A 22,686-nucleotide genomic window follows, 5' to 3' on the forward strand; every position below is an offset into this window, starting at 1 on the left:
CTGGCCTCAGCTAGAGGTCACCCTGGAGGGCATGGGGTTTTGGGGTGCTGGCGAGGCGCCCTGTGTCAAGGTGCCAGTGACAGTGCAGAGAGTGTGAACACAGATGGCCCCTTTTCTCCATGCAGGTTATATTTTGACCAAAAAACCCGGAGCTGGAAAGGAAAACTCCAGATTTGAAAGTCTGGTGGGCCTATGAATTTCCTCTAATGAGGATTTTCCACAAGGCCCCTACATTATTTCCTTTTATTCTGGAGGGGGATGTTTGCTCTGACACACAGCTGTAAACACGGCTGTAAGGACAGAGGCTTCAGGAGGACTGACCATCCCAGGACACCACCACCAGGAAGCCCCCAGCCCCGCAGCCCACACCTCACTGCAGCTGCCGCTGCACCCCTCCTCGCAGGGACCCCTGGCTTCCCTTCTTCTCATGCAGGAAGGTCAGATGTGCTTCAGGGGGTCACCCAGGGCTCCCCAGGAGGCAGGATCACCTGGTGCAAGGACGAGTTTAGGAAGTTTTGGCTGAAGCCTGTGGGAAGAGGAGGGAGAGGCTTGGGCAGAAGGACTCCCTGGGCTGCGATGAGCCCTGGTCACACTCTTGTCACTCAGCACAAGCTGGGGACTAATAGAGGCTCTACAGACATCCCAGAGGTCAGGGGCAGTGGTCAAGTGTTACCCCCACAGCAATCGGGCATGGGATGTGGGTGTCGGGGGTGGGTTGATCTTGGTGGAGTTGAATGTCTATGGCACAGAATCACCCTAGGGGACTCCTGAAGTTTGGGGGCTGAGCTGGCAGCCCTCAAACTGGGTGGGCCCTGAGCTGGCAGTCATGGACATTCCATCTGCTGGGAGCCCAGGGCCTCAGCCCGGAATGGTCGGGGGTCACCGGGCAGAGGCTCCACACTCTGGTCTGGGCACGTGGGCTGGGGTCACAGGCCAAGGCCGCTGGCGGGAACCAGCAGCAGGACAGGTGCAGGAGGGCAAGGTGTGAGCCGGGCCTCCTGCAGCCAGGCCTCCTGCAGCCCCAGTCCAGTGACAGGGAAAGGTTTCCTTTTTCTCCACAAAGGCAAACCCCATCACTGGCTCCGCCCACCTGAGCTTCCTGTGCTTGTGGCCCAGGGCTCAGGGCTCCACAAGGAGGAACACACTTGTCCTCACTCGCAGCAGAGGCAGCAGCTCAGGGCTCTCCCCGAGAACTCGAGACTCATCATCTGCAGAGAAGGTGAGGCCAGGAGGGCCGTGGGTGTGGTGATGCGCCTCGAGAGTGTGAGTGTGTGTGTGAGTGTGGGGGGACCATGGAGGAGAGCGCCGGCGGGGGCTGGCGTGAGGGGAGATGTGTCAGGAAACCAAGAGATTTACTGGAGTGATGTCCACACGTCAGTTTAGATTTAATTGCTCGTCTCATGCTTCATTGACTGTTTATTTCATTTGAATCAAGAAGCCAAAAAAATCTAGTAAAATGATCCCAGGTCATCACTTTGTACCTTTCCTGTCTTGGGCTGTCAGTCAGGCATTCCTGGAAGAACCCCAAGTTCCTCTTGCTGGAAGATGGCCGTGGAGGCTGGAATCTATCTAAGCAATAAAGGGTGTGTCCTATTCTAGATCTTTCCAGTACCCTGTGTGTGTGTGTGTGTGTGTGTGTGTGTGTGTGTGCGTGTACGTGTGTTCAGTGTGTGCAGAGACAGTCCACACAACTTCAGGATCACATCGACAGTACTAGTGGTAAATTATAAAAAAAGCTTAAAGGTGATTTGGTTCTTTTCCACAATTGCTGGAGGTTTTCCTGCAATTCATGTGTTTTGAATCACTTGGAGTTTCTCTTGTCTCTACGCTCTGTGATGTTCTCAGGCACAGGGTTCTGTTCCTTGTTTCCTTTCATTTTTAAGAGGGAATTTGCAATATAATTTTGTTGTAATGTACAATATTTACATCATTCTAAAATCAAAATACGAAATACAGTGACTCTAAAGAAACCCGGGTTCTGCCTCCCTCCCCCTGCCCAGCCCCCCAACCTGTCTTCCCCTGAGAGAGAGAGAGAGAGAGAGAGAGAGAGAGAGAGAGAGAGAGAGAGAAAATGCGCGTCCTGCTGGGTCTAAACTCGCGTTTTCTTGCTCACCATCCGCCACCAGCCCTTGGCTGCGGGAATGAGTGGCGGTTTCTGGGCGCGAGGCCTCTGTCACCCTGAAATGCGAGGACCTGCCGGTGTGGCCCCGGGGCCTGGAGCGGATCCTGCACCTGCTGGACACTGTTTGCCGGAGGACGCGGGGTTTGTCCGGAGATCCTTCCTCTGGCCCCACAGTCCTGGGGGGGCGGGCGTGTTTGGGGAGACTCGTTGTTGGTAGCTTTCCCCCTGCATTAGGGTCCCCTTCCAACCCGGGGCTCGGGCCTGGGGGGCTCGCCCTGGCACCCCCTCCCCAACATGACCTCTGTGTCCTGATGGCAGGGTGGCACTTGTCTCTTGTCCCCCAGGGTCTCGGGGGCCCCAAAAGCGCTGCCGAGTCCCCCTCTCTCCAGCTGTTGCCCGCTGTCAGGAAAGCGGGGTGCAGCCCTGGCGCCTCAATGTCTGAGCTGCAAGCCTCAAGTTCAGGTGTCCCCCTTGGGCCTGGTTCACGTCTGTGTTTTGGGGTAATTTAGGAAAGTCCCCCATGCTCAGGCTTGGGAGGCGCGGGCCTGTCTCCTGTGGCGTCGCAGGTGAGGGTCGCTTCTGGGGGTGAAATCTGGACCTTCCTGTTGTTCCTGGGGAGCGTGAGGGCTGCGGGGTCTGCCCTCCCAGCCAGCCGGACCTTCCCGCTGGGCCCCATCCCCACAGGGGAGCCCCCAATAGGGCCTATGCGGCTGGGGGTGCAGTCTCCTGCCCGGTCTCCCTGTGTGCAGCACCCTGTGAGGCTCCCCGGATGAGTCACCACCGCCCCGTGTTTTGTCCCCTCCTGTCCCTGTCCTGGCCGCTTCTCCCCCGTGGACGAGGCCGCGCCGGGACAGACGCGGTCTGGGAGTGGGAGCGTGTCCAGCTGCGGGAGCTGCTGTTTCTGGTGTAGATGGACAGACAAATAGGTCATGAAGGGTGTTGCGATTCATATTTTGGGGGATGTTCTAACAATGAGCGGCTATGAAAGGATCATATGGACAAATTTCTCCCATTGAGCTCCCCCAGCCCCACCTCCCCACTAGGTTCCTAGAGTAAACCCCGCTAGTCAGGACGCGCCGTGGCTTCCAACGCTGCTGATTCTCTTTCCTGACACGTTCCCCGAGGGCTGTGCTGGGGTCACGGGGGGAGGCACGGGGCACGGTCGTTTCTGCCACCGCCCGGGTCAGGCAGCTCAGGGGATGCTCCCCTCCCAGGACGAACTGTCAGGTTTCCTCTCGCCCGTCTGGGGGTTCAGTGAGGAGGGCGGGAGTCTGCAGCCGAGGGCTGGTGGGATGGTCCAGGGACAGCTCCAGGCTGAGGCTCCCTGTGGCCGCTCCTCGAGGACTTTCTCTGTGGAGTCTTCACAGTCACGGCCCTTTCCCGGGGCCCACACGGATCCCCTGCCTTTAGCTGTGACGCACACAGGCAATTTCAGAAAGAGATGACTTGATCTGCTAGCAGCCAGCGTAGGAACAGCTTTTCAACTTCTGAGTCCGATGCCAGAAGCTCACCTCAAACACTTGGTCATTATAGATCACAACACACCCCAGACTGGTCTTTCTAAACATCAGAGTATTTTTAAAACAATGACATCAAATTTATCTTTTTCTGGGTATCTTGAGAAAATGAGACGCGCTCACCGTGTACCCAGAGCAACACAAACACCAGGCAGTGCTCCCATCCCGCCCCAAGGGGTTATCCCCTCAGGCTGAGCCCCCTGACCCAGCTGCTCACACCCAGGTGGCACCCCAAGAACCCCCAGCCCACACTCTGAGTGTCGGATGCTCCTGCTCTTTAACCAGCTCTTCCCTAGACGGAACACTACCTGCTCCCACCAGCTCCCTCAGGTTTCAGATCAAAAGCAAATACCCGAGTCTGTCCGAGATCAGAAAATGTGCGACTCACAAGGAAAACGAAGGAACAGATTTAACACTGTGGGCGCTGCTTTCCTCACAGGACAGAGGGCCCCGTCAGCAGACACCAGAGCAGTAAGACGACCCCAGAGAGTGACTTCAGTGAGCCCCTGCCTTAGGAGACGGGCGCCATTTACACAACCAGGAGGGTGTGCACAGAGAAAATGGAGACTGGGATATTTATTTGAATCTTTTTTTTTTTTATTTCTTCTTAAAATTATAAAGGTGCCCGCACTTCAGACCTCCTGGTTGACCATGGCTGACCTTCTGAGGATCGTGCTCGTGGGGAGAACCAGAAGTGGGAAAAGCGCCTCAGGAAACACCCTCCTGGGGAAAAAAGCATTTGAATCTAAACTTGGTCCCCACACTGTTACCAAGCACTGCCAGGCAGCAGCCCGGGAATGGCGGGGGAGGAAGCTTCTAGTGGTCGACACCCCTGGGCTCTTTGACACCAAGGGGAGCCTGGACACCACCTGTTTGGAGATCAGCCGGTGCGTCCTGGCCTCGGCCCCGGGGCCCCACGCCATCGTCATGGTGATGCGGCTGGACCACTACACGGAGGGGGAGCTGCAAACCCTCACGTTGATCAAGAACATCTTCGGGGATTCTGCCATGAAGCACATGATCATCCTCTTCACGGGCAAGGATGATTTGGAGAATCACAGCCTAGATGAGTTTATAGAACAACAAGAGGTGTCTCTAAGAAGCATCATCAGGGGGGCTGGGGGCCGCTGCTGCGCCTTCAACAACAGAGCAGGGGCGGCCGAGAAGGAGGCTCAGGTGCAGGAGCTGGTGGGGCTGATAGAGAAGATGGTGCAGAGCAATGGAGGGGCCTACGTCTCTGACGCCATCTACAAGGACATGGAGAAAAAGCTGAAACAACAGGCAGAGAATTTGATGAAAATCGAAACGGATAAATTAAATAATGAAATTAAACTGGTAGAAGAGGAAGATGCCGATCAAGCCCAGGACAAAAGGGAAAGGAAAATCTCAGATCTGCCGAGGTAATGTGAAGAGCAAATAAGAAATACATGGTAAGGGCCTCCCCGGTGGGGCAGCTGGTTGAGCGCAGTGCTATGAAGCTGTCCGCAGCCTCTGCAGCGCTGGTTCGAATCCTGGTCGGCCAGGGAGATTCCCACGTAGCGCGGCAGACCTCTCCTATCTCACTCACTGCTCCCCTCAGCAGTGTGCTTTTGTCCTTCTGCTTTTTCTGCTCCTTGCTCTGTCTCTGGTGAATTCTCTCACCCTCCTGTGCCTCTGGCCTGTACCCCAGTGCTTGTATAAATAAATAAATCTTTTAAAAAAAAAGATACAAGGTAAGAAGTGAGAACACTACATTTGAAAAGGGAGGGAAGGGGGTCAAAAAGATGCTCTGGAATACATAGGAGATGTTTGGCATGTCATGTTAATTTCAGGTTTTCTTCATCTGCCGCGATGACGCGCTGAGGTGGGGCATGCATCTATCCATAAGGCGTGACAGTACCTTCTGCCTTTTTCTTCTTACAATCTGACCTTGTTACTCCCTCAGTAAGTTGTGGAGTCCGTGTCCCCCGCTTGAAGTGGATGGACCTTGTGGCTGCTTTGATAAGAGGCAGGTGGCTGATGCAGCCCTGGGGACTGCTCAGGTAGAGAGGGAACCTGCCCCCTGCTCCCTTGGGTGCCCCCTGGACTTGGCCACAATGAACCCGGGAGGAGGGGCCCATCCCCAGGGGGATTGTCCATGTGCTGACCACACTGACTGGACAGAGCAGTGAGGCTTCAGGGTCAGAGGAGCCGGGACTGACCAGCACCATGTCCCTGCACCTCCCACCTCACTGGCCAGGGTGGGGATGGGGAGGGAGGGCTCCCGGGGCATCCCGGTCACCGGTGACGGGGGACATGGAGAATCTGGTTGCTGCGTCCTGCCAGCCTTTCCCAGAGAGAAGCTGCAGCCCTGGCATGAGGTGGGGGAGAACGGGGTGCTCTGGTGAGGGTGGGCTCCCTAAGGAACAACGTAAGTGGAGCCTCCACCCTCTGCCCTGAGTCCCGGCTTGCTGCAGCTCCCCGTCAGGGAGAGAGTGGGCTCTGCCCCCCGCCCTGGCCTGTCTCTGCTGTGAGGCCACCCACATTTGGAATCCTGGGCCCGAGAAGCAGCCAGGGGGAGACGGGAGTGTGAGTTGTTCAGGGTGGATGTGGGGTCACGGGGACTGAAGTGACCCCCTCTGCCAGCCCCTGTAGCAGGCGACCTGGGCACTTTCCTCAGCGCTGTACGTCACCTCAGATTTCCAATGTTAAATAATAGCTGGAAAAACAGAATTAGCTTCCCCACGGGCTGCTTGTCGTGAGTGAATGAAACAAATGACTCCTGCAGAACATCACTGGTTCTGCGAGATGCCTGGGTGTCGCCTCGGCTCCCATATCTGGGGGTGCAGGTGTGGAGGCTGTGGCCGATCTGCTGAGTCTCCGCACTCCCTGCAGGCCCAGGACCCACCCTCCTGGTTTCCTCTGTTGCTCTGTACTCAGCTCCCGCCCCCTCGCTGGTGCCTTAACCCTGGAGCCACAGAGGCCACTGCCCGGGAGAGCCGGCTCCCTCGTGGCTCTTGGTCTTGCTTGTCCAGGCCAGTTTGTTCCTCTTTACCCAACTGAATTTTATGATGGACTGAGGTAGCTGCAGGGGGTAAGAGTGAGGACAAACTTTTCCAATATAAATTTTACAATTATGCTAAAGAAGTGTCTGCTAATTCCAATCTTACACCTGGGTCAGAGTCGAATTTGCTCCATTGTCTCTATTTGCTCAGTAGTCTGCGTTTCGCCTAAATCATCATACGAAGTATTGTGGTAAAAATCAATTTTCTCAGATCCTGCTGTGTTACTGTCGAGTGTAATAAGTTACTTATGATTCTCGCATCAATATTTACCAGTGACCCACATGGGCAGGATTATTGACTTGTGGCATTTTAGTCAGGCTCAGAGAAACATGATAAAGCCTGACGGGGAGCTGGAGGGTCCCCCTCAGTTTTCTGTGAATAGGTCGCAGAGCACGGAGATGATCAGGTCAGTCTCTAGAAACTTAAACGAGTCCCCTGGGAAAGCAGCTGGGCCGGGTGCTCCTCCGAGGGAACCCTCTGGAAGGACTGTATTATTCCCTCCACGGTGAGGGGCGGTTTCCTCTTCCAGCCTCTCCTGGCATCAGGGAGGACACAGAGTAGACTTTCAGGGGGAACAAAAGAGAAAAGCAGCTGGGCGGGTTCCAGGGCCTGGACTGATCCTTCCCTCTTCTTGTCCTTCAGGCCTGTGAGGAGCCTGCCCGCCGGAACCTCCTGGGTGACCACAGAACACAGCAAGGACAACACTCTGAGGATCGTGCTCGTGGGGAAAACCGGAAGTGGGAAAAGTGCCACAGCAAATACCCTCCTTGGGGAAAAAGTATTTGAATCTAAACTTGTTCCCCATGCTATTACCCAACACTGCCAGGCAGCAGCCCGGGAATGGCGGGGGAGGAGGCTTCTTGTGGTCGACACCCCGGGGCTCTTTGACACCAAGGAGAGCCTGGACACCACCTGTAGGGAGATCAGCCAGTGCGTCCTGGCCTCGGCCCCGGGGCCCCACGCCGTCGTCATGGTGATGCGGCTGTCCAGCCGCTACACGGAGGAGGAGCAGCAAACCGTGGCGTTGATCAAGAACGTCTTCGGGAAATCTGTCATGAAGCACATGATCATCTTGTTCACTGGCAAGGAAGATTTGGGGAATAGCAGCCTGAGTGAATTTATAGCACAGGCAGGTGTGAATCTCAGAAGCCTGGTCAGGGAGGCTGGGGGCCGCTGCTGCGCCTTCAACAACAGAGCAGGGGAGGCCGAGAAGGAGGCTCAGGTGCAGGAGCTGGTGGGGCTGATAGAGAAGATGGTGCAGAGAAACGGAGGGGCCTGCTTCTCTGACGCCATCTACAAGGACATAGAGAAAAAGCTCAAAGAAAAGGTGGAGAACTTGAAGAAAATCTACACAGAGCAATTCCATAATGCAATTAAACTGGTGGAAGTGGAAGATGCTGATAAACCCCAGGGAGAAAGGGAAAGAAAAATCGCAGAGCTGTGGAGGAAATATGAAGAGCGAATAAAAAATGTAGAGGGAGAAGCTAGTCAGGGTGTGCTTGATGACATTGTGAATGCGGTCAAGAAGATACTGACAGGAATAAAGGACTTCTTTACTAAGTAATGTCAGCCTTAGCTTTCCTTCCCAGTCTGCGGTGACACGCTAATGCAGTATGTGCATCCCCACATAAGGCCGTGGCCGTATCTCCTGTCTTCCTTATCCCTGTACCCTGACCTTGTTCCCCGCCATTGAGCTGTTGGGTCTGTGTCCCCTGCCTGATGTGGATGAACAGCAGGTGGCTGACGTAGCCCCAGGGACTTCTCAGGTGGAGCTGGAACCTGTCCCCTGCTCCCTTGGGTGCTCGCCCTTGGACTTGGCCCCTGAGAACCCCTGGAGAGGATCAAGTCGCTGGCCCACCAGGGTGACCCTCCATCTGCAGAGCAGGTGAGGCAACATGGAAGTGGACACTCCAGCTGCTTGTGGGGCCCTCCCATGAGGCTGAGAGCAATGAGGAGCCCCTCGCCCACCCCCCATCTAAATATGGATTCTTTGTTTAAAAAAAAATAGATGATTATTAATTTAAAACCCTAGGGTTTGAAATGGTTTGTTATGTGGCTCTATTTTCAACTATGAACATTTTACCATCTCATTCCACACAGCCCAGGCCCGCCTTGTTCCTCCTCACAGACACACATAACCAGTTGCAGAAGAGGCAATAATCTGTCCGAGTACAAAGTTTGTTTAGGAAAATGGAAATTAGATCTTTTTTGACACTACCTGTGAGCACCGCTGGTGATGTGGGGTGTTCTCCATGACACCCCTACACCCAGCTGCACGGCCGGGGCCCATGTCCACGCCCAGACGCTGTGTCTCTTGCTCTCTGTCTTCTGCTTGGATTCCCAAGGGCCATCCACTCGGGGATCCCCTGGGGGTAGGAGATCGCGGCCTGAAGACCTGCTCCCTCCTCCCTGCAGTGTCATCTGACCACCCGCACCCCTAACCCGGGGCACACTCCTCCCCGCTGGCCTCTCTACCTGCCGCCTGAATGGCTCTATTATCACTCACCCCACGGGGTTCCCAGCCTAGTGCTTTCCAAACCCTCTGTCCACCCTCTGTCCTCCGAGCCCCTCCCGACTCTCGTCGTGTGCTAATAGCAGTGGCTGCCAGTGCTCACCGGGATCTGACTAATAAATCTCAGGACACCTGGTTTTGTGTGTGTTTGTTACGTTATTCTCTGTCAGGCCTTCCCTGACTCCGCCGTGGGGTTTCCATCCCCTGGTGCTGCTGCCGGGACACCCTCCCTGACAGCGCCCCAGGCGGGGTCACTGGGCTGCGGGCAGGGAGAGGCTCCCTCTGGCCAAGATAACCGCGGGGCTCCCAGTGGGGCCAGCGCTGTGTGTCACCCCCGCAGGTGATGCGGTGGAGTTGGCGGGGGCGGCCTGGACCTCCACGGCCTGAATGTGCAGGGAACGGGCTGGGGGTGGCGGGAGCCGCGCTGCAGGACACGCGGTCGCCACGGAGCTGTGGGGTGAGCAGCGCGAGGGGAGCACTGTAGGGAGCACTCCCGGCACTGAGGGGGCTGCTCGCCCCCACCCTGCGGCCTGGGTGCACAGGGGGTTCCTGGGGAGGACTAGGGCTCGGCCCCGCCCTTGCTCCTTGGGGAGCCATTCCCGAAGTTTCCCAAGACTGGGGGCGCTTTATTAATCCACAGGACCCGGGGGCCCTACTGTAGACCGGGGGGCCCTTGTTCCTTTCTCGGTCTCATACTCTGTTGTGGGCGTAAGGTGACCCCGAAGAATCCAGCGTCCCTGGAATCATCTCAGAGCTCCCGCCCCCAGGCAGAGGTGCCCGCGCGGGCCTGGGGTCTCCAGAGGCGCCGGCCAGAGGGGCTTTCAGGAGCTGCGCCCCGTCCAGCAGATCCCCATGATGAGACCCCCGTCCCGCCAGCTCTGGCCCCGCGTGCAGCCGGCCGGGCCCACCTGCTCCCCGGGAAGGATGGGTGCAGAGGTGAGGCTGAGGCCCGGCGGGACAGTCCTGCTCGGCTCGCGGGGCGCTCTGGGGCCGTCTGACGCCCCTGTCACCCACACCCGGGGACCGGCCAAGAGCAGTGAGCACAAGCCCGCATCCCCGGCGCCAGAACCGAACCTGCCTGACCCAGGACCCGAGTCCCTACCCGAGTCCCATGCCGACCTCAGGGCCGCATGGCTCCTTCCCGCTGGCCTGACCCGGGGCGTCCAGCCTCCTCTCTGGGGGTCATAAAGACAGGGCAGCGGGTCCCAGGGTGGGGGGGGGTGGGCACACTCACCAACCCTCTCATCAGGAGGAGCCGATGCCCTCGCCGGTCTGGAAGGAGGAGCAGCCCTGCGTGTCTTCACAGCTGCGTGGCCGTTGTGGAGCCTGAGCAGAGACCTGCCCTGACCACGGCCACTGTGTCCCCGGGCTTTGGTCTGCTGCTTCCGGCGGTGCACAAGACCCCCTGGTCAGGGCACTGGCTGTGGCCACCGCTGTAAAGAAAAGGGGTTCAACTGCAGGAAGGCGACAGGAAGAGAGTGGAAGACACTGTCCTGGGGGCCAGGGAGGGGCGTGGGATGTGGACCCCTTTCTTCCTGACCAGCCCCCCAGGTGACTTTGCACCTCCACTGACCCCAGGTGTGAATGCAGGGTGGAGTCTGGTCTGTGGGGAGGTGAGGAGGGAACCCGGAACTCCAGAAAGGGCTGTGGCCACCCTGACCCCTGGTTATTTGGGCCAGGAGGGAGCAAAAGCACTGGGGTTGCCCTTCAGTGTCCCACCAGCCTTCTCTGCCCACCCTGGGCCGGACCCGGGGCCAGAGGCTTTTAGTGACTGTGGCCTCTCAGGGGTCCTTGCTGTCAGCCCCGGGTTCGGTCACCACCACCCCCTGTCTGCTCACCACCCGTGGTCTCCTCCGGAGCAGCCTGCAGGTCCCCTGGTCCCCCCAGCTGTCTGACAGCGGGTGGGTGGGCCTGGCAGCGCTGACCCGGGTGGATGCACTGATCTCGCTGCCCAGACTGGACACTCAGGCCATCCACCACGGCCCTCATTCCACCCCAGGTCAACGGGGTTCGGAGCCCGGTGAGTCCTGGTGGCAGCTCACGCCCCCTCCTACTCTGTGTACACAGGCTTGGCCTCCTCTTCTGTGTGCACATTGGGTGCAGCCTGAGGTGTGGCGATGGGCGCCTGACAGAACAGCCCAGTCACCAGCCCCTCTGGGAGGGCGAGACAGATGGACAGATGCCGGATGGAGGGGCAGAGGTGATCTGGGGGAGGCTCTGGCAGAGGCCTTGGCTGTGCAGTGGAGCAAGGCTAGGAGCTAGTGGCCCCTGTTGCAGGGACGCTGCTCTGGGGGAAGCTCAGATCCTGTCACCACGTGAGGACTCTCAGGACAGAGGTTCCGTTGGGAGGACAGGGGCCTGGCGACCCTCTCTGACCACTGTGGCCTGACCTTGCCTGCTCCCTGACGTTCCCCCACCCCCCAGGAAAGAACTTCCTTGCTTTGTCTCTGACAAATTCCTCCTCGGGGTGCTCAAGCTAAGACCTGAAATAGGAGACATCGTGAATGGGGGTGGGTGGTCAGCCCAGGTGTGAGTGTGAGTGTGTGTGTGTGCTGTGAGTTGTGACTGACTGTGTGATTGAGGGTGTATGGGTTCATGAGTGTGAGTGTGTGTGCGTGAGTATGTGAGTGTGTGACTGTAAACAACTGCATGCGTGTGATTGTGTGACTATGTGTGGGTGAGTGTGATCAGATGTGTGTGTGTGTGGGTTTGTGTATGACTATGTCGACTGAGTATGGGTGGAGGGTGAGTGTGTGTGGCCAGGTGTGTGTGTGAGTGTGAGTATACGTGTGTGTGAGTATACATGTGTGAGTGTGAATATACGTGTATGAGTGTGAGTATACATGTGTGAGTGTGAATGTGTGTGAGTATACGTGTGTGAGTGAGTACACGTGTACACGTGTGTGAGTGAGCTCACTTGCATGGCAGCTCTCCGAGGAGCAGCCTGGGCACAGGGGTCAGCCTGTCCGGGGCGCCAGGGGCTCTGCTCTCCCTTGGGGGTGTCAGGATTGGAGCCTCCGGGGACTGCCGGGAGCCCAGGCCGGGACTGAGGGGGAGTGTCCAGGCAGTTGCTGCCCCAGTCCCCGCGCACAGTGAGGACGGGCCCAGGACGCTCCTGACCATGTGCGAGGAGGGGAGAGGGATCGGGGAGGAGGAGGCCCAGACCCGCCGCGGGGACCACAAGGTTCCTCGAATTGGGGGGAGGGGGACGGGGGGAAGGGGTGTATGGGGGTGAAAGGTAACGTCTCTCTGGCCCCAGTTCCGCGTCTCTACTCATCTCTGCAGCCACTGAGATTAGGGAGCTGAGACTCATCACGTCGGCGGCTCAGGAGACCCTCCCCGCGGTCCTGGGTTGGGCTCTGGGGCCCTCGGGTGCGCATCAGGCTCAGGGTTTCGGCCCAGCCCGGCTCCCGCAATTTTGCCGCCTCTGAGAGACGCAGCAGCGGCCGTGGGGTCCGGAGAGGAGGCGCAGGCCTGGCCCCACCTCAGCCCCTGAGCAACACTGGCCTAACTCTCCCTCTCTCGGCGTCTTTGTGCTGATACGGAAGCAGGAGTCACGCCGACCTCCATGCTGCTGACGGCGCCCCGTGAGCGGAGCTGAAGCACGGGGCTTGCCTGGATGACCAAACAGGGGCTGCGCCTCCTTCTCCGGGCGACCTGCCTGCTCTCCCCGCCGGGTCATGCTCTCTGCCTCCAAGTCATCCTCCTGTGCCGTGTGCCCCACCCGTCTGCCTGTCTGTCCCCAAAGCCCCGCACGTCTCCAAACCGCCCCCTTTGGGGGCAGCCCCTGAGTGACGTCCTCACCCCAGCCCGAGGGCACAGGCCCCTCCTCCCCGCCTGTCCACCAGGCCCTGGACTCCGTCCGTCTCTCCTCGGGTGTTGGTTTTGTCCTCTCGGCCATGTGTGAAGACACCAGGCGAAGCCAGAGTGGGGTTTTCTTGCCTGCTGGCCGCCTCCCCTGGCCCATGGGGCACAGCAGACACCTCTGACTCTACTTGGGGTTACGCCAAGGGCCCACATCCTCCTGGGGCCCCGTGGGCTCCTTGGCCCACCTGCTGTGTCCACATCCCCGCCATCAGTTGTGGCCACCGACCAGCATCGGCTGGACCTGGACACCGGGAGAGGCAACGTCCTGACCCTCCACCCCGACCCCCACTCAGGGAAGCAGACTCTGGAGCGGAGGCCAGCACGTGTGTGGGAACAGAGCCTCCCGCGGGTGATGGAGGGGAAGCGTGACAGCCGCTGTGCTCAGGCGCGTGGAGGAGCCCGGCCTCGGATCAGGCCAGCTGTGGCGCTCCTTAGAGAGGGAGGGAGGGAGGGCACCAGAAATGCAACGCCCTCAGGGGTCCTCTCACCGGGCCTCATGGGTGAGGAGAAGCGACCTGAAAAGCCTGTGTGAAGAGCAGAGCCAGGAGTGGAGGGGCCTCGGGGAGAACCTCCTACTTGCATTGGTTGTTGGTGCAGCCCCAGCTCCCAGCTGGGACCCCGTGGGTGGGGACCCGCCTGGACATGCAGATGCCAGAGCGCCCAGGTCAGCAGCGACTCTCAAAGCCAAGCCCTTGGCCGCCCACCAGTGGCACCGCGTGGGTGACCCTAGACATCCACTGTTCAGGCTCCACCGACTCCTTCTGACTGAGAACCCCAGCAAGGCCCCTGCGTGTGCGCCTCGGCGCTCCGGGTGCTTCTGCACAAGCTGCGGCCCTGAACCCCGGGCTCCTGCTTCCGAGCTGGCAGTGCCGACTGTCTCCGGAGTGTGGGAGCTTTTCCTGTTTTAAGATGAAATCAGGCTCTGACGCGCCTGAGGGCAGAGAGCCGGGTCCGTGGCCCCAAGGCAGCTAAATCCCTGCTGGGAACGTGGGGGTGTCAGGATGGGGTCAGGAAACAGTGGCCTGTCAAGGTCACGGCCAGGGCTCCGGGACCACAGCGCTGCTTCCTGCATGGAGGGGCCGGGGCGGGGTGTGTAGGGGCAGCAGCAGGCCTGGGGAGCTGCTCCCTGCAGAGCATGAAGTGGGAGGGGGACAGGGCTCCCCAACCCCCACCCCTGCTTGTCGGTAACACGGGAACAGTCAGCCCCGGGCGGCTCCCACTTTCCTCAGGACACACGCGGGTCCTGGACAGCTCTCCTGCCTCCCGCTCCAGCCTCGAGTCTACACAGCCTGACCTCCGCCTCCTGGGGCTCCCCCCCCCAGCTCCCTGCGGCCCCAGCCCCGTCCTCACCTTCACTCCACCCCTCACCAGGGGGCCCGGTGCAACCCCCCTCCCTGGGGTGTCCTCTGTCCCCTCAGCCAGCAAGGCCTGCGCAGTGTCGCCCCGCAGAGAAGGAGAGGAGTGACGGGGGTCGGGGGGGGATGGCAAAACCTTATTTTTTAAAACCATTTTTGAAATTGAGGGATCACGTAATTAATTCATTAAAATTTATTTTCTTTCTCATAAAAAACAGGGGCGGGCGCAGCTCCGGGGGGGCTGGCAGCACCAGTCAGGGCCTCGGCGTGGAGCTCACGGGACCCGCGTCCTCTGTGGCGGGAGGCCCAGCGCCCCGAGACCTCAGGGGGGCCCGACGCCCCCACGCGCCCCGCGCCCGCCCCGCGCCCGCCAGCGCCGCCCCGGCCCGAGGGCTCCGTCTCCCGGGGTCCCTCCCCCCGCGCGGGCGGCGGAGCCGCAGCCGCGGACCCTACCCGGGCCCGGGGCGCCGCCGTGGCCGGAGGAGACCCCCCCCCCCCCCCCCCGCGCCCTCTCTGCGGGCCGGACCCTGAGGCCCGTCGCCGTTCCGGGCCCACCCGGTGTCGGCGCCCGCGGGGCCGCCCGTGACCCCACCTTGACCCGGGTCCCACCTGAGGCTCCACCTGCGCCCCTCCCGCCCCGGCCCCCGACAGCCCCGATGCCCTCCCTGTAAGGCCGAGCTCCATCCCTGCCCCTAGAGGACACGCGTCCTTCTTCCCAGGACTGAGGGAGACCCCGTCTGTGCCCTGCTGCGTCCCCAGAGCCCCCGCCGCGGGGGGTGCGTGACCCGAGTCCACCCCCGGGGTGAGGAGTCCCGAGTCTCCCCCGGGGCCGCCCCCCTCCGCTGCGCTCCCCTCGGGCGCCGGCGGCCAGTTTGCGGGCAGCGGGGCTCGGGGCGGTGCCAGGGGTACCCCGTGGGCTGGCTGCGGGGGTGCGGGGTCGGGGCTCTGGGGCCAGGACCCGGGGAGCCGGGGGCGCGGCTGGGGCTGGGCCGGGGCGGCCAGGCGGGCGGGGGCGGGTTCCGGGGGCCCCCGGGAAGGCCGCGCTGGGGGCCCCGAGGACGCCGCGTCACGGTCACGGGGGAGCCCCCGGGATGCCGCGTAACGGTCATGGGGGCCCCGGAGACGCCCCGTCACGGGTTTGCGCCCACCGGGGTCGCCTGGAGCAGCTCAGCTCCCTTGGGGCTCAGGCCCCGCCGCAGGGCCGCTGCACAGAGCCGGGGTGACGAGGGCTGCGCATGACCCGCGGCCCCAGGCGCACCCCGCGCTGCCCCCTGGGCCAGGAGCCTCGATGGCGCTGAGCCGGGGCCGGGTCTCCCCCCGACTCGCTCCCTCTCCAGGGCGGCCTCGCCCCGCAGGGTCCCCTGCAGACGGCCTGTGAGGACACTCGTGGGGTCTGAGCCCACACCCCAGCCTCCCCAGACCCTCGTAGCCGGCTGGGGTCGTGTCCTCCTCTCTGGGAAATTGACTCCTCACCCCAGGACTCTGGGTGTCTAACTGGGAAAAAGGAGCCTCCCTGCTGGCACAAGGGCTTAGGTCTGGGCACTATGAAGCTATCTGTAGCCCCTGAGCAAGAGTTCAATCCCCGGCCAGGGAGCTACCCACATGGCACAGCAGACCTCTCCTGCCTCCCCGCTGCTCCCCTCAGCAGTGGATTTCAGTGGATCCACCTGTTCTGCTCCCCACTCTGTCTCTGGTGATTCCTCTCACCCCCCACACCTCTGGCCTGTACCCCAGCTCTTGTATGCATAAATAAATTAAAAAAAAATCTAACAAATTGGGAAATACCACCAAGGGCGGTTTGTTTCCCTCGATTAGCAAAAATTTCACCACAAAGTGTAGAAGAAGGGGATTAACTACAGAATTTTGCAGCCAGAGAAAGATCCACTACAATTTTTCCCCATGATGGATATTTTTAAAATATTTCTCCAGGCTTCTGAGTGGACTGAAGGGACAGGTGGAAGCAGAGAGGCCAGTCAGGAGACTGCTGAGACGTGGGGTGGGGGGGTTGTGGGGGGAGCCTGGATTAGAATGAGGGTCTTCAAGATGGAGAAAGTGAAATTTGCAGCTTTAGCCAAAAGAACCAGCCGACCAGGGAAACGTGGAGAGAAAAGGGAAGCGAAGAATCAAGTGTGACCCACATCTTTGGTCCGATGACCTGGACGACGTGACGGTGTCTCTAAGGCAAAGCGGAGCTGGTAGCGGGTCTGTCGTGCTGGTGGCACGGGTGTGAGTGTGGACGTCACTGTGGAGACAGCAGTTTCCACAGAGGAGCCTCGTGCAGGGCCCGTCTCGCTCAGGGGCGGCGCGGCCGGGGACACCCCCATACAGACCCGCGCATCTGGGTTGGCAGTGGCCTCGCGCGGGTGCTGTGTGCCCTGAGCAGTCCCGAGAGATTTCCACATCACACACACTTCACAGAGACTGAGAGGGTCACTGAGACGAGGAGGAGCTGGAGAGGGTCGGTTTTCAGTCTCAGGCCCCGTTCTCTGGACACGGGCTCAGCTGCTGACTCTGCAGCTCTGATGTGAACATTCAATTTCCCAGGAAGGGGATGGATATTCCCCTGCGAACCAAAGACAGAATAACTGCAGTGTAAGGTTTCAATGCAGTGGACACGTGGAACAGGAGATTCCGCATCCCTAGAGTTGCTGGCCACAGAACCAGCCCCTGCTGAGAGGCCTCCACAGAGCTAAGCCCTGCGCTGGGAGGAGAAAAGTGGAAATGCCTTTGTAATGGCCCAGGTGGGTCTGCTGACCCTCAGGCTCCAGCTGATCCAGGGCTCAAGGATGCTTTCCCGTCAGGGTCGTGACGGAAACTGCAGATAAACATCAAATAAGATCTCGTCACGTGTGGGCGCCACACGTCGGGAGCCTCCCAGAAAAGATGCGGTGGAGACTGTGTTAGGGGCCAGAGGCCAGAGTCTTCGCCTTCTCCTTACCCTGAGTTTGGGGCATATTGTCGTAGCCTGAGGCCTGTGAGCTCTGTGGATGGACCCCGAGGCTGCTGCTGGCCGCCAGGGAGAGGACTCTGGCCGCCTGTGGAGGGAAACAAGGAACCAGGACAGGCCCTGCTTGGTCCCCGCAGGTCAGGGGAGGGGACACTGTCTTCAGTGTGTTTCCTGTTTTGAAATGTGGAAATAATAGCAGGAAGTGGTCTGATGGATGCCCGGCTCCCAGTGTCCTCACACCCGGGCGGTTGACCCTCCATGCTGGTGGCGAGGAGGCCTGGAGACACCCTGACCTGCACTGAACAAGCACCCACCCCTCCTGTCCAGTCAGAGGGGACGGCCTGGGGCCCAGGGGCTGGATCCGCACAGGCTGGCATCAGCTGTTGCCTTTCCAGTGTGCCCATAGCGGGGCAGACCAGGCCAGAGCACAGTGGCCATGACGGAGACAGCAGGGGGACGCTTGAGGAAATGAGCTCAGAAAATTCCCCCAAAGAGCAAAAGGGGCTGTGGACTCTGGGCTTCAGGAATGGGGCTTGAGCCAGTTGACCAGGTCTCGGGAGCAGGACATCCCGTGCTCAGCAGCCTCTGGGCAGGCGGCTCCCCCAGCACAAACTGCATTTCCTCGAAATTACTCAAGTATTTGGAAATTAAATACACACTTCTAATTCACAAGTAAACAAGGATGTCACAAAGAAAACAAAGTATTTTAAACGGAATGATCATGAAAACAGATAGACCAAAAATTGTGTAATAGAAACACACAGAGAGAAACTGCATGGCTTTGTATCCTTACTTAGAGAAGAATAAATAATAGTGCGCCGGGTACTGTCGAGACTCTGGATCCTGTTATCGCCTGAAGAATGTTGAATTTGTTCCAGCAGCACTTCAGTTACTGGCAGAACACAATGACCTTGGGAAGGCCTGTAGTGACACGTCACTCGCAAGCATCCTTCCTCTATATCTGCCACGATATTCAAAATGGTACTTCCCACGACATTCAAAATGGTAGTTTTGAAATTATTGCTTTGTGTTTTCTACATCATTCACTAATGCCATTCCAGGGGGACTGGGAGTCAGAAACCATCCTTTGACTTCTAACAGTTGCTTTGACCCAGCAAGGTGCAAACAACCCTGCACTCACTCGCTCCTCAAGCACCCCAAATCCCTGGCTTTCCTGCTTTGCTCCAGAGTAGAGATGATTTTTCTAAAAGAATACATTCTATAGTTCACCAACAGTAGATATTAAAGTTCATCCATTTTAAAGTTCACTAGAACAGTTGACAGCTTTGACCAAGACAACCCTCCCTCCTCACTGCACCTCAGTCCACCCTCGGACTGGCACCCAGACTGTGGGGTTCCTGGAAGTCTGGAAAGGGCCTTCCCCATTCTCGAGAGCTGGGGTGGTAGCAGCACTGATCTCTCCTCCTGAAATGTTGGGGGAAGCAGCTTCTCTGACTCTTATAGTAAGGACAGAAGCACCATTTTGGTATAAACACAGAAAATTCCTTTCAAATTTTTAATAAATGACATGTTTTGATTGGCTTGTGTCTAGAGTGGATGGGTGTCACTGGTTAAATGCCCGTATGACCTACTTTGATATTAACAAATAAAGCTAAAACAGTAACACCTGAAGGACACCTGTTCTCTTATCCTAATGGAAATGCAAAGGATTTAGCTTTACTTCACCATCGCTGACCTTGAGTTTGTCCGTTTAGGCACAAGGTGACCTTGATTCACTTAACCTTGAAGTATTTGCCAATTCCCAAAAAATTCATGTGTTAATGTAGGAGAATTCCAACAGCCAACACCAGTCAGGTTGTTTTTTGAAAATGAAACAAGTGATTTTACCTTTCACACAACGAGGAAAGGCCTGAGGGAAGGCTGAGGGGGAATCAGCTTGCCACAGCTTAGTCCACACGGCAGTCACCCCATCACTGCTTTATTCACAGGAGCAGAACAGCAGAGACAGGAACAGAATCCAAAATCCTGACAAGGAATGACAAGGATATGAAAACTGAATACAGTTTAGTGGGAAGTGGGTTGCTGATGAAGTCCATGTCCGTTCCTCCCACGTGTCTCCAAGCCCGTGCACATCCTGCCCCCACAAGAGCAGGTATTTCCTGTTCGTTACCCTCCATCAGTATGAACGAGTGACTGCAGGGACCCCACGCTGGGGTGCACAGGAACATGAGGTCCAGGCTGCCCGAGGCAGCTTCAGGTCCATAGGGTAGAGACGAGCATCTCAAGAGGTGAAGGCCTAAGGGGAAAGGCTCTTTCTCTATAGATGCACAGGGAAGGGAGCCGTGTGCCCTGGACAACCTGATGACGGGCCTGACGGAGCCGGGACTGGGGCCCACACCCCTGTCTCACCACACCAGACAGCGTGGCCTGAGGCCTGGGCTGGTCAGTCACCCTGGAAGTAAGCGAGTGACCTGCTGCAAGATGACCAGGGGCGAGGGAGGCTGGCAGGACATGATTGCCCTGGTGGAGTCCAGCAGAGGTTCCAATGGATACCCTGGGCAGAAGCCATCCTGTGTGAGTCCCCTCAGCTTCCTTCTGGACCCCGTGCAGGCCCTCCTGCTAGTGCTCCCCGGGGGGCCCTTCCTCGGTAGCCTGACCCTGGCCCAGCAGCTCCCAGAGCACGTTCTGGGGCGGGGGGTGCTCCTGGCAGTATTGGTAGGCCACGTTGCTGAAGGGGTGGCCCTTAATTTCCCACAGCACGCCCTGGACCTGGAGCAGCAGCTCCTGCAGCTGGGCCTCCTGCTCGGCTCCCTTGGCCCGGTTGTCGAAGCTGCAGCGGCTCCGTGAACACAGCACGTCCAGCCGGGCCAGGTCGCGGCTGTGGGTGTCATGCAGGAACTCGTCCAGGGACCGCTGCCCAGGTCCTCCCTGCCCGTGAACACCAGCACCATGCGCACCAGCATGGCCAGGCCGAAGATCTCCTGCAGGCGCCGGGTCGCTGTGCGGTCCTGCTCGGTGAAGCGGCCCAGCTGCGTGACCAGCAGCACGGCGTGCAGGCCCGGGGCCGACAGCCGGATGGCCTCGCAGGTATCCCTCAGGCCACATTGGCCGGCCCCCCGCTGGACAGCAGGTCGGGCGCGTCCAGCACCTCCAGCTCCAGTCTGGCCCACCTGCGCCGCGCCTTCTGGAAGGCCTGGGTCCACCGGCTGGGCGCTGAGCCGAGACTCGAACTCGCGCTGGCCCAGGATGATGTCGCCGGTGGCGCTCTTCCCGCTGCTGCTTTTGCCCATCAGGAGCAGCCTCAGCGTCCTGGGCATCAGCGCCGGCTCCCTCGGACCTGGGGAGGAGAGGAGAGGGTCTGGCCGGCCAGTCCACGCACCCGGGGCCTCCTGGGATGTGATCTGGGGGTGGACGTGCTGGGTAACCACACACGATACCACATTTCCAGGTTCAAGTTTAAACCTCATCTTAAGGTCAGCGTTCTCACCAGAGGGGCCCGTCCACCATGACCTGGGTCTGGGTGTCCAGGGACCCTGACAGAATGTGGGAGGATCATGAATAGGTGACATAGTACTGAGAGGGTCAGATCTTTCAAGGATGAAATGAGTCCCCTTGAAAGTAACTGTCTTTCTTTGTGGGAAAACTCTGCAGCCTGTTCCCTGCGCAGTAGGTGGACTGTTGCATCTTTCAGAGTCTCCGGGGAGCAGCAGGACACAGATGACACTTTCAGGGGGACAAGAGAGAAAAGCAGGCGGGGGCGGAGGGTGGTTCCAGGACTCACACTGACCCTTTGCCTCTTCTTGTCCTTAAAACCTGAACCTGCCGGCCCTCCAGACCCTCCTGTGTGAACACAGCAGACAGTGAGGACAACGCTCTGAGGATCCTGCTCGTGGGGAAAACCGGCAGTGGGAAAAGTGCCAAGGGAAACACCCCTCATTTGAAAAGAAATATTTGCTTCTAAACTTGCAGCGGCTGCTGTTACCCAGCATTGCCAGGGAGCATCCCGGGAATGGCGGGGGAGGAGGCTTCTAGTGGTTGACACCCCAGGGCTCTTTGACACCAAGGAGAGCCTGGACACCACCTGCAGGGAGATCAGCAGTGCGTCCTGTCCTTGGCCCCGGGGCCCCACACCGTCGTCATGTTGATGCAGTTGGACCACTACACGGAGGAGGAGCTGAAAAACATCGCGCTGATCAAGAACCTCTTTGGAAAGTCAGTCATGAAGAACATGATCATCTTGTTCACACGCAAGGAAGATTTGGGAAATGGTAACATAAGTGAGTTTATAGCACAGGCACATGTGAATCTCAGAAGCATGGTCGAGGAGTGTGGGGGCCGCTGCTGCGCCTTCAACAACAGGGCTGAGGAGGCCGAGAAGGAGGCTCAGGTGCAGGAGCTGGTGGGGCTGATAGAGAAGATGGTGCAGAGCAACGGAGGGGCCTGCTTCTCTGACAACATCTACGAGGACATAGAGAAAAATATTAATGAAAAAAAAGAGAACTTGAAGAAAATCTGCACAGATCAATTAAATAATGAAATGAAACTGGTAGAAGAGGAAGATGCTGATAAATCCCCGGAAGAAAGGGAAAGAAAAATCTCAGAGCTGCGGAGGCGATATGAAGACCGAATGAAAAACGTAGAGGAAGAAGCCAGGCGCGGTGTGTTTGACGACATTGTGAATATGATCAAGAAGATGCTGTCAGGAATACGGCACATGTTTGAGAAGTGATGTCAGCCTCAGCTTCCTTCCCAGTCTGCGGTGACGCTAATGGGGTACGTGCGTCCCCACGTGAGGCCGTGGCAGTGTCTCCTGTCTTCCTTGTCCCTGCACCCTGACCTTGTTTCCTGCCGTTGAGCAGTGGGGTCTGTGTCCCTCCCTGACGTGGGTGAACAGCAGGTGGCTGACGCAGCCCCAGGGACTTCTCAGGTGGAGACAGAACCTGCCCCCTGCTCCCTTGGGTGCTCGCCCTTGGACTTGGCCCCTGAAAGCCCCCGAGAGGACTCCAAGTCTCTGGCCCACTGGGGCTGACCCTCCATCTGTAGAGCAGGCGAGGCGACATGGACTTGGACGCCCCCACTGCCCGGGACCTCCCATGTGCCTGAGAGCAGCGGTGAGCCCCTCCCCCACCCACCCCCATTCATGAGAAAAATAAATGGTTGTTCTTTTAAACCACTGGGGCTGGTTTGTTGTGTCTCCATGAACCAGAATCAACATCTTCCTGCTCTTCCCGCTCAGAGCCCACACCCCACCCCTCCTGCCCCCTCACGCGCCAACAAACTTAACCAGCAGCACAACTGGCGAAGACGCTATTAGGAAAATTGAAATAAACCCCAGGACACTAAGTGTTGGCACCGCTGACGACCTGCGCTGTCCCATGCAGG

At 58.7% G+C, this 22,686-nt stretch overlaps 3 protein-coding genes across 3 annotated transcripts; 2 read left to right on the forward strand and 1 right to left on the reverse strand.

Moving 5' to 3' along the window:
• The first annotated feature begins 1,186 nt into the window (after nt 1-1,186).
• Nucleotides 1,187-9,301, forward strand: LOC119248539 (GTPase IMAP family member 7-like). Its single transcript, XM_037515462.2, has 3 exons — nt 1,187-1,219; nt 4,261-5,039; nt 7,305-9,301. The coding sequence occupies exons 2-3, from the start codon at nt 4,291-4,293 to the stop codon at nt 8,224-8,226; spliced, it is 1,671 nt and encodes a 556-aa protein (XP_037371359.1). The 5' UTR covers nt 1,187-1,219; nt 4,261-4,290; the 3' UTR covers nt 8,227-9,301.
• Nucleotides 9,302-19,923: 10,622 nt separating this feature from the next.
• On the reverse strand, nt 19,924-20,771 carry LOC119251500 (GTPase IMAP family member 6-like). The gene is made up of 3 exons (XM_037518764.1): nt 20,684-20,771; nt 20,262-20,641; nt 19,924-20,217 (listed from the first exon to the last, which is right to left on the reverse strand). The coding sequence occupies exons 1-3, from the start codon at nt 20,769-20,771 to the stop codon at nt 19,924-19,926; spliced, it is 762 nt and encodes a 253-aa protein (XP_037374661.1).
• A 580-nt stretch (nt 20,772-21,351) lies between these two features.
• LOC119248820 (GTPase IMAP family member 7-like) lies at nt 21,352-22,316 on the forward strand. The gene has a single exon (XM_037515698.1). The coding sequence runs from the start codon at nt 21,443-21,445 to the stop codon at nt 22,031-22,033; it is 591 nt and encodes a 196-aa protein (XP_037371595.1). The 5' UTR covers nt 21,352-21,442; the 3' UTR covers nt 22,034-22,316.
• The last annotated feature ends 370 nt before the right edge of the window (nt 22,317-22,686 follow it).

This window comes from Talpa occidentalis, unplaced genomic scaffold (assembly GCF_014898055.3).
Source record: "Talpa occidentalis isolate TD23 unplaced genomic scaffold, MPIMG_talOcc4v2.1, whole genome shotgun sequence".
In the NCBI taxonomy this organism is placed as follows: Eukaryota; Metazoa; Chordata; class Mammalia; order Eulipotyphla; family Talpidae; genus Talpa; species Talpa occidentalis.

Coding starts and splice junctions, on each gene's coding strand:
- LOC119248539 (XM_037515462.2), top strand. CDS start 4,291: ATGGCTGACCTTCTGAGGATCGTGCTCGTGGGGAGAACCAGAAGTGGG. Junction 5,040..7,304: donor AAAATCTCAGATCTGCCGAG/GTAATGTGAAGA, acceptor CTTGTCCTTCAG/GCCTGTGAGGAGCCTGCCCG.
- LOC119251500 (XM_037518764.1), bottom strand. CDS start 20,771: ATGAGGTTTAAACTTGAACCTGGAAATGTGGTATCGTGTGTGGTTACC. Junction 20,642..20,683: donor CACATCCCAGGAGGCCCCGG/GTGCGTGGACTG, acceptor TCTCCTCCCCAG/GTCCGAGGGAGCCGGCGCTG. Junction 20,218..20,261: donor TCTTCGGCCTGGCCATGCTG/GTGCGCATGGTG, acceptor GGACCTGGGCAG/CGGTCCCTGGACGAGTTCCT.
- LOC119248820 (XM_037515698.1), top strand. CDS start 21,443: ATGTTGATGCAGTTGGACCACTACACGGAGGAGGAGCTGAAAAACATC.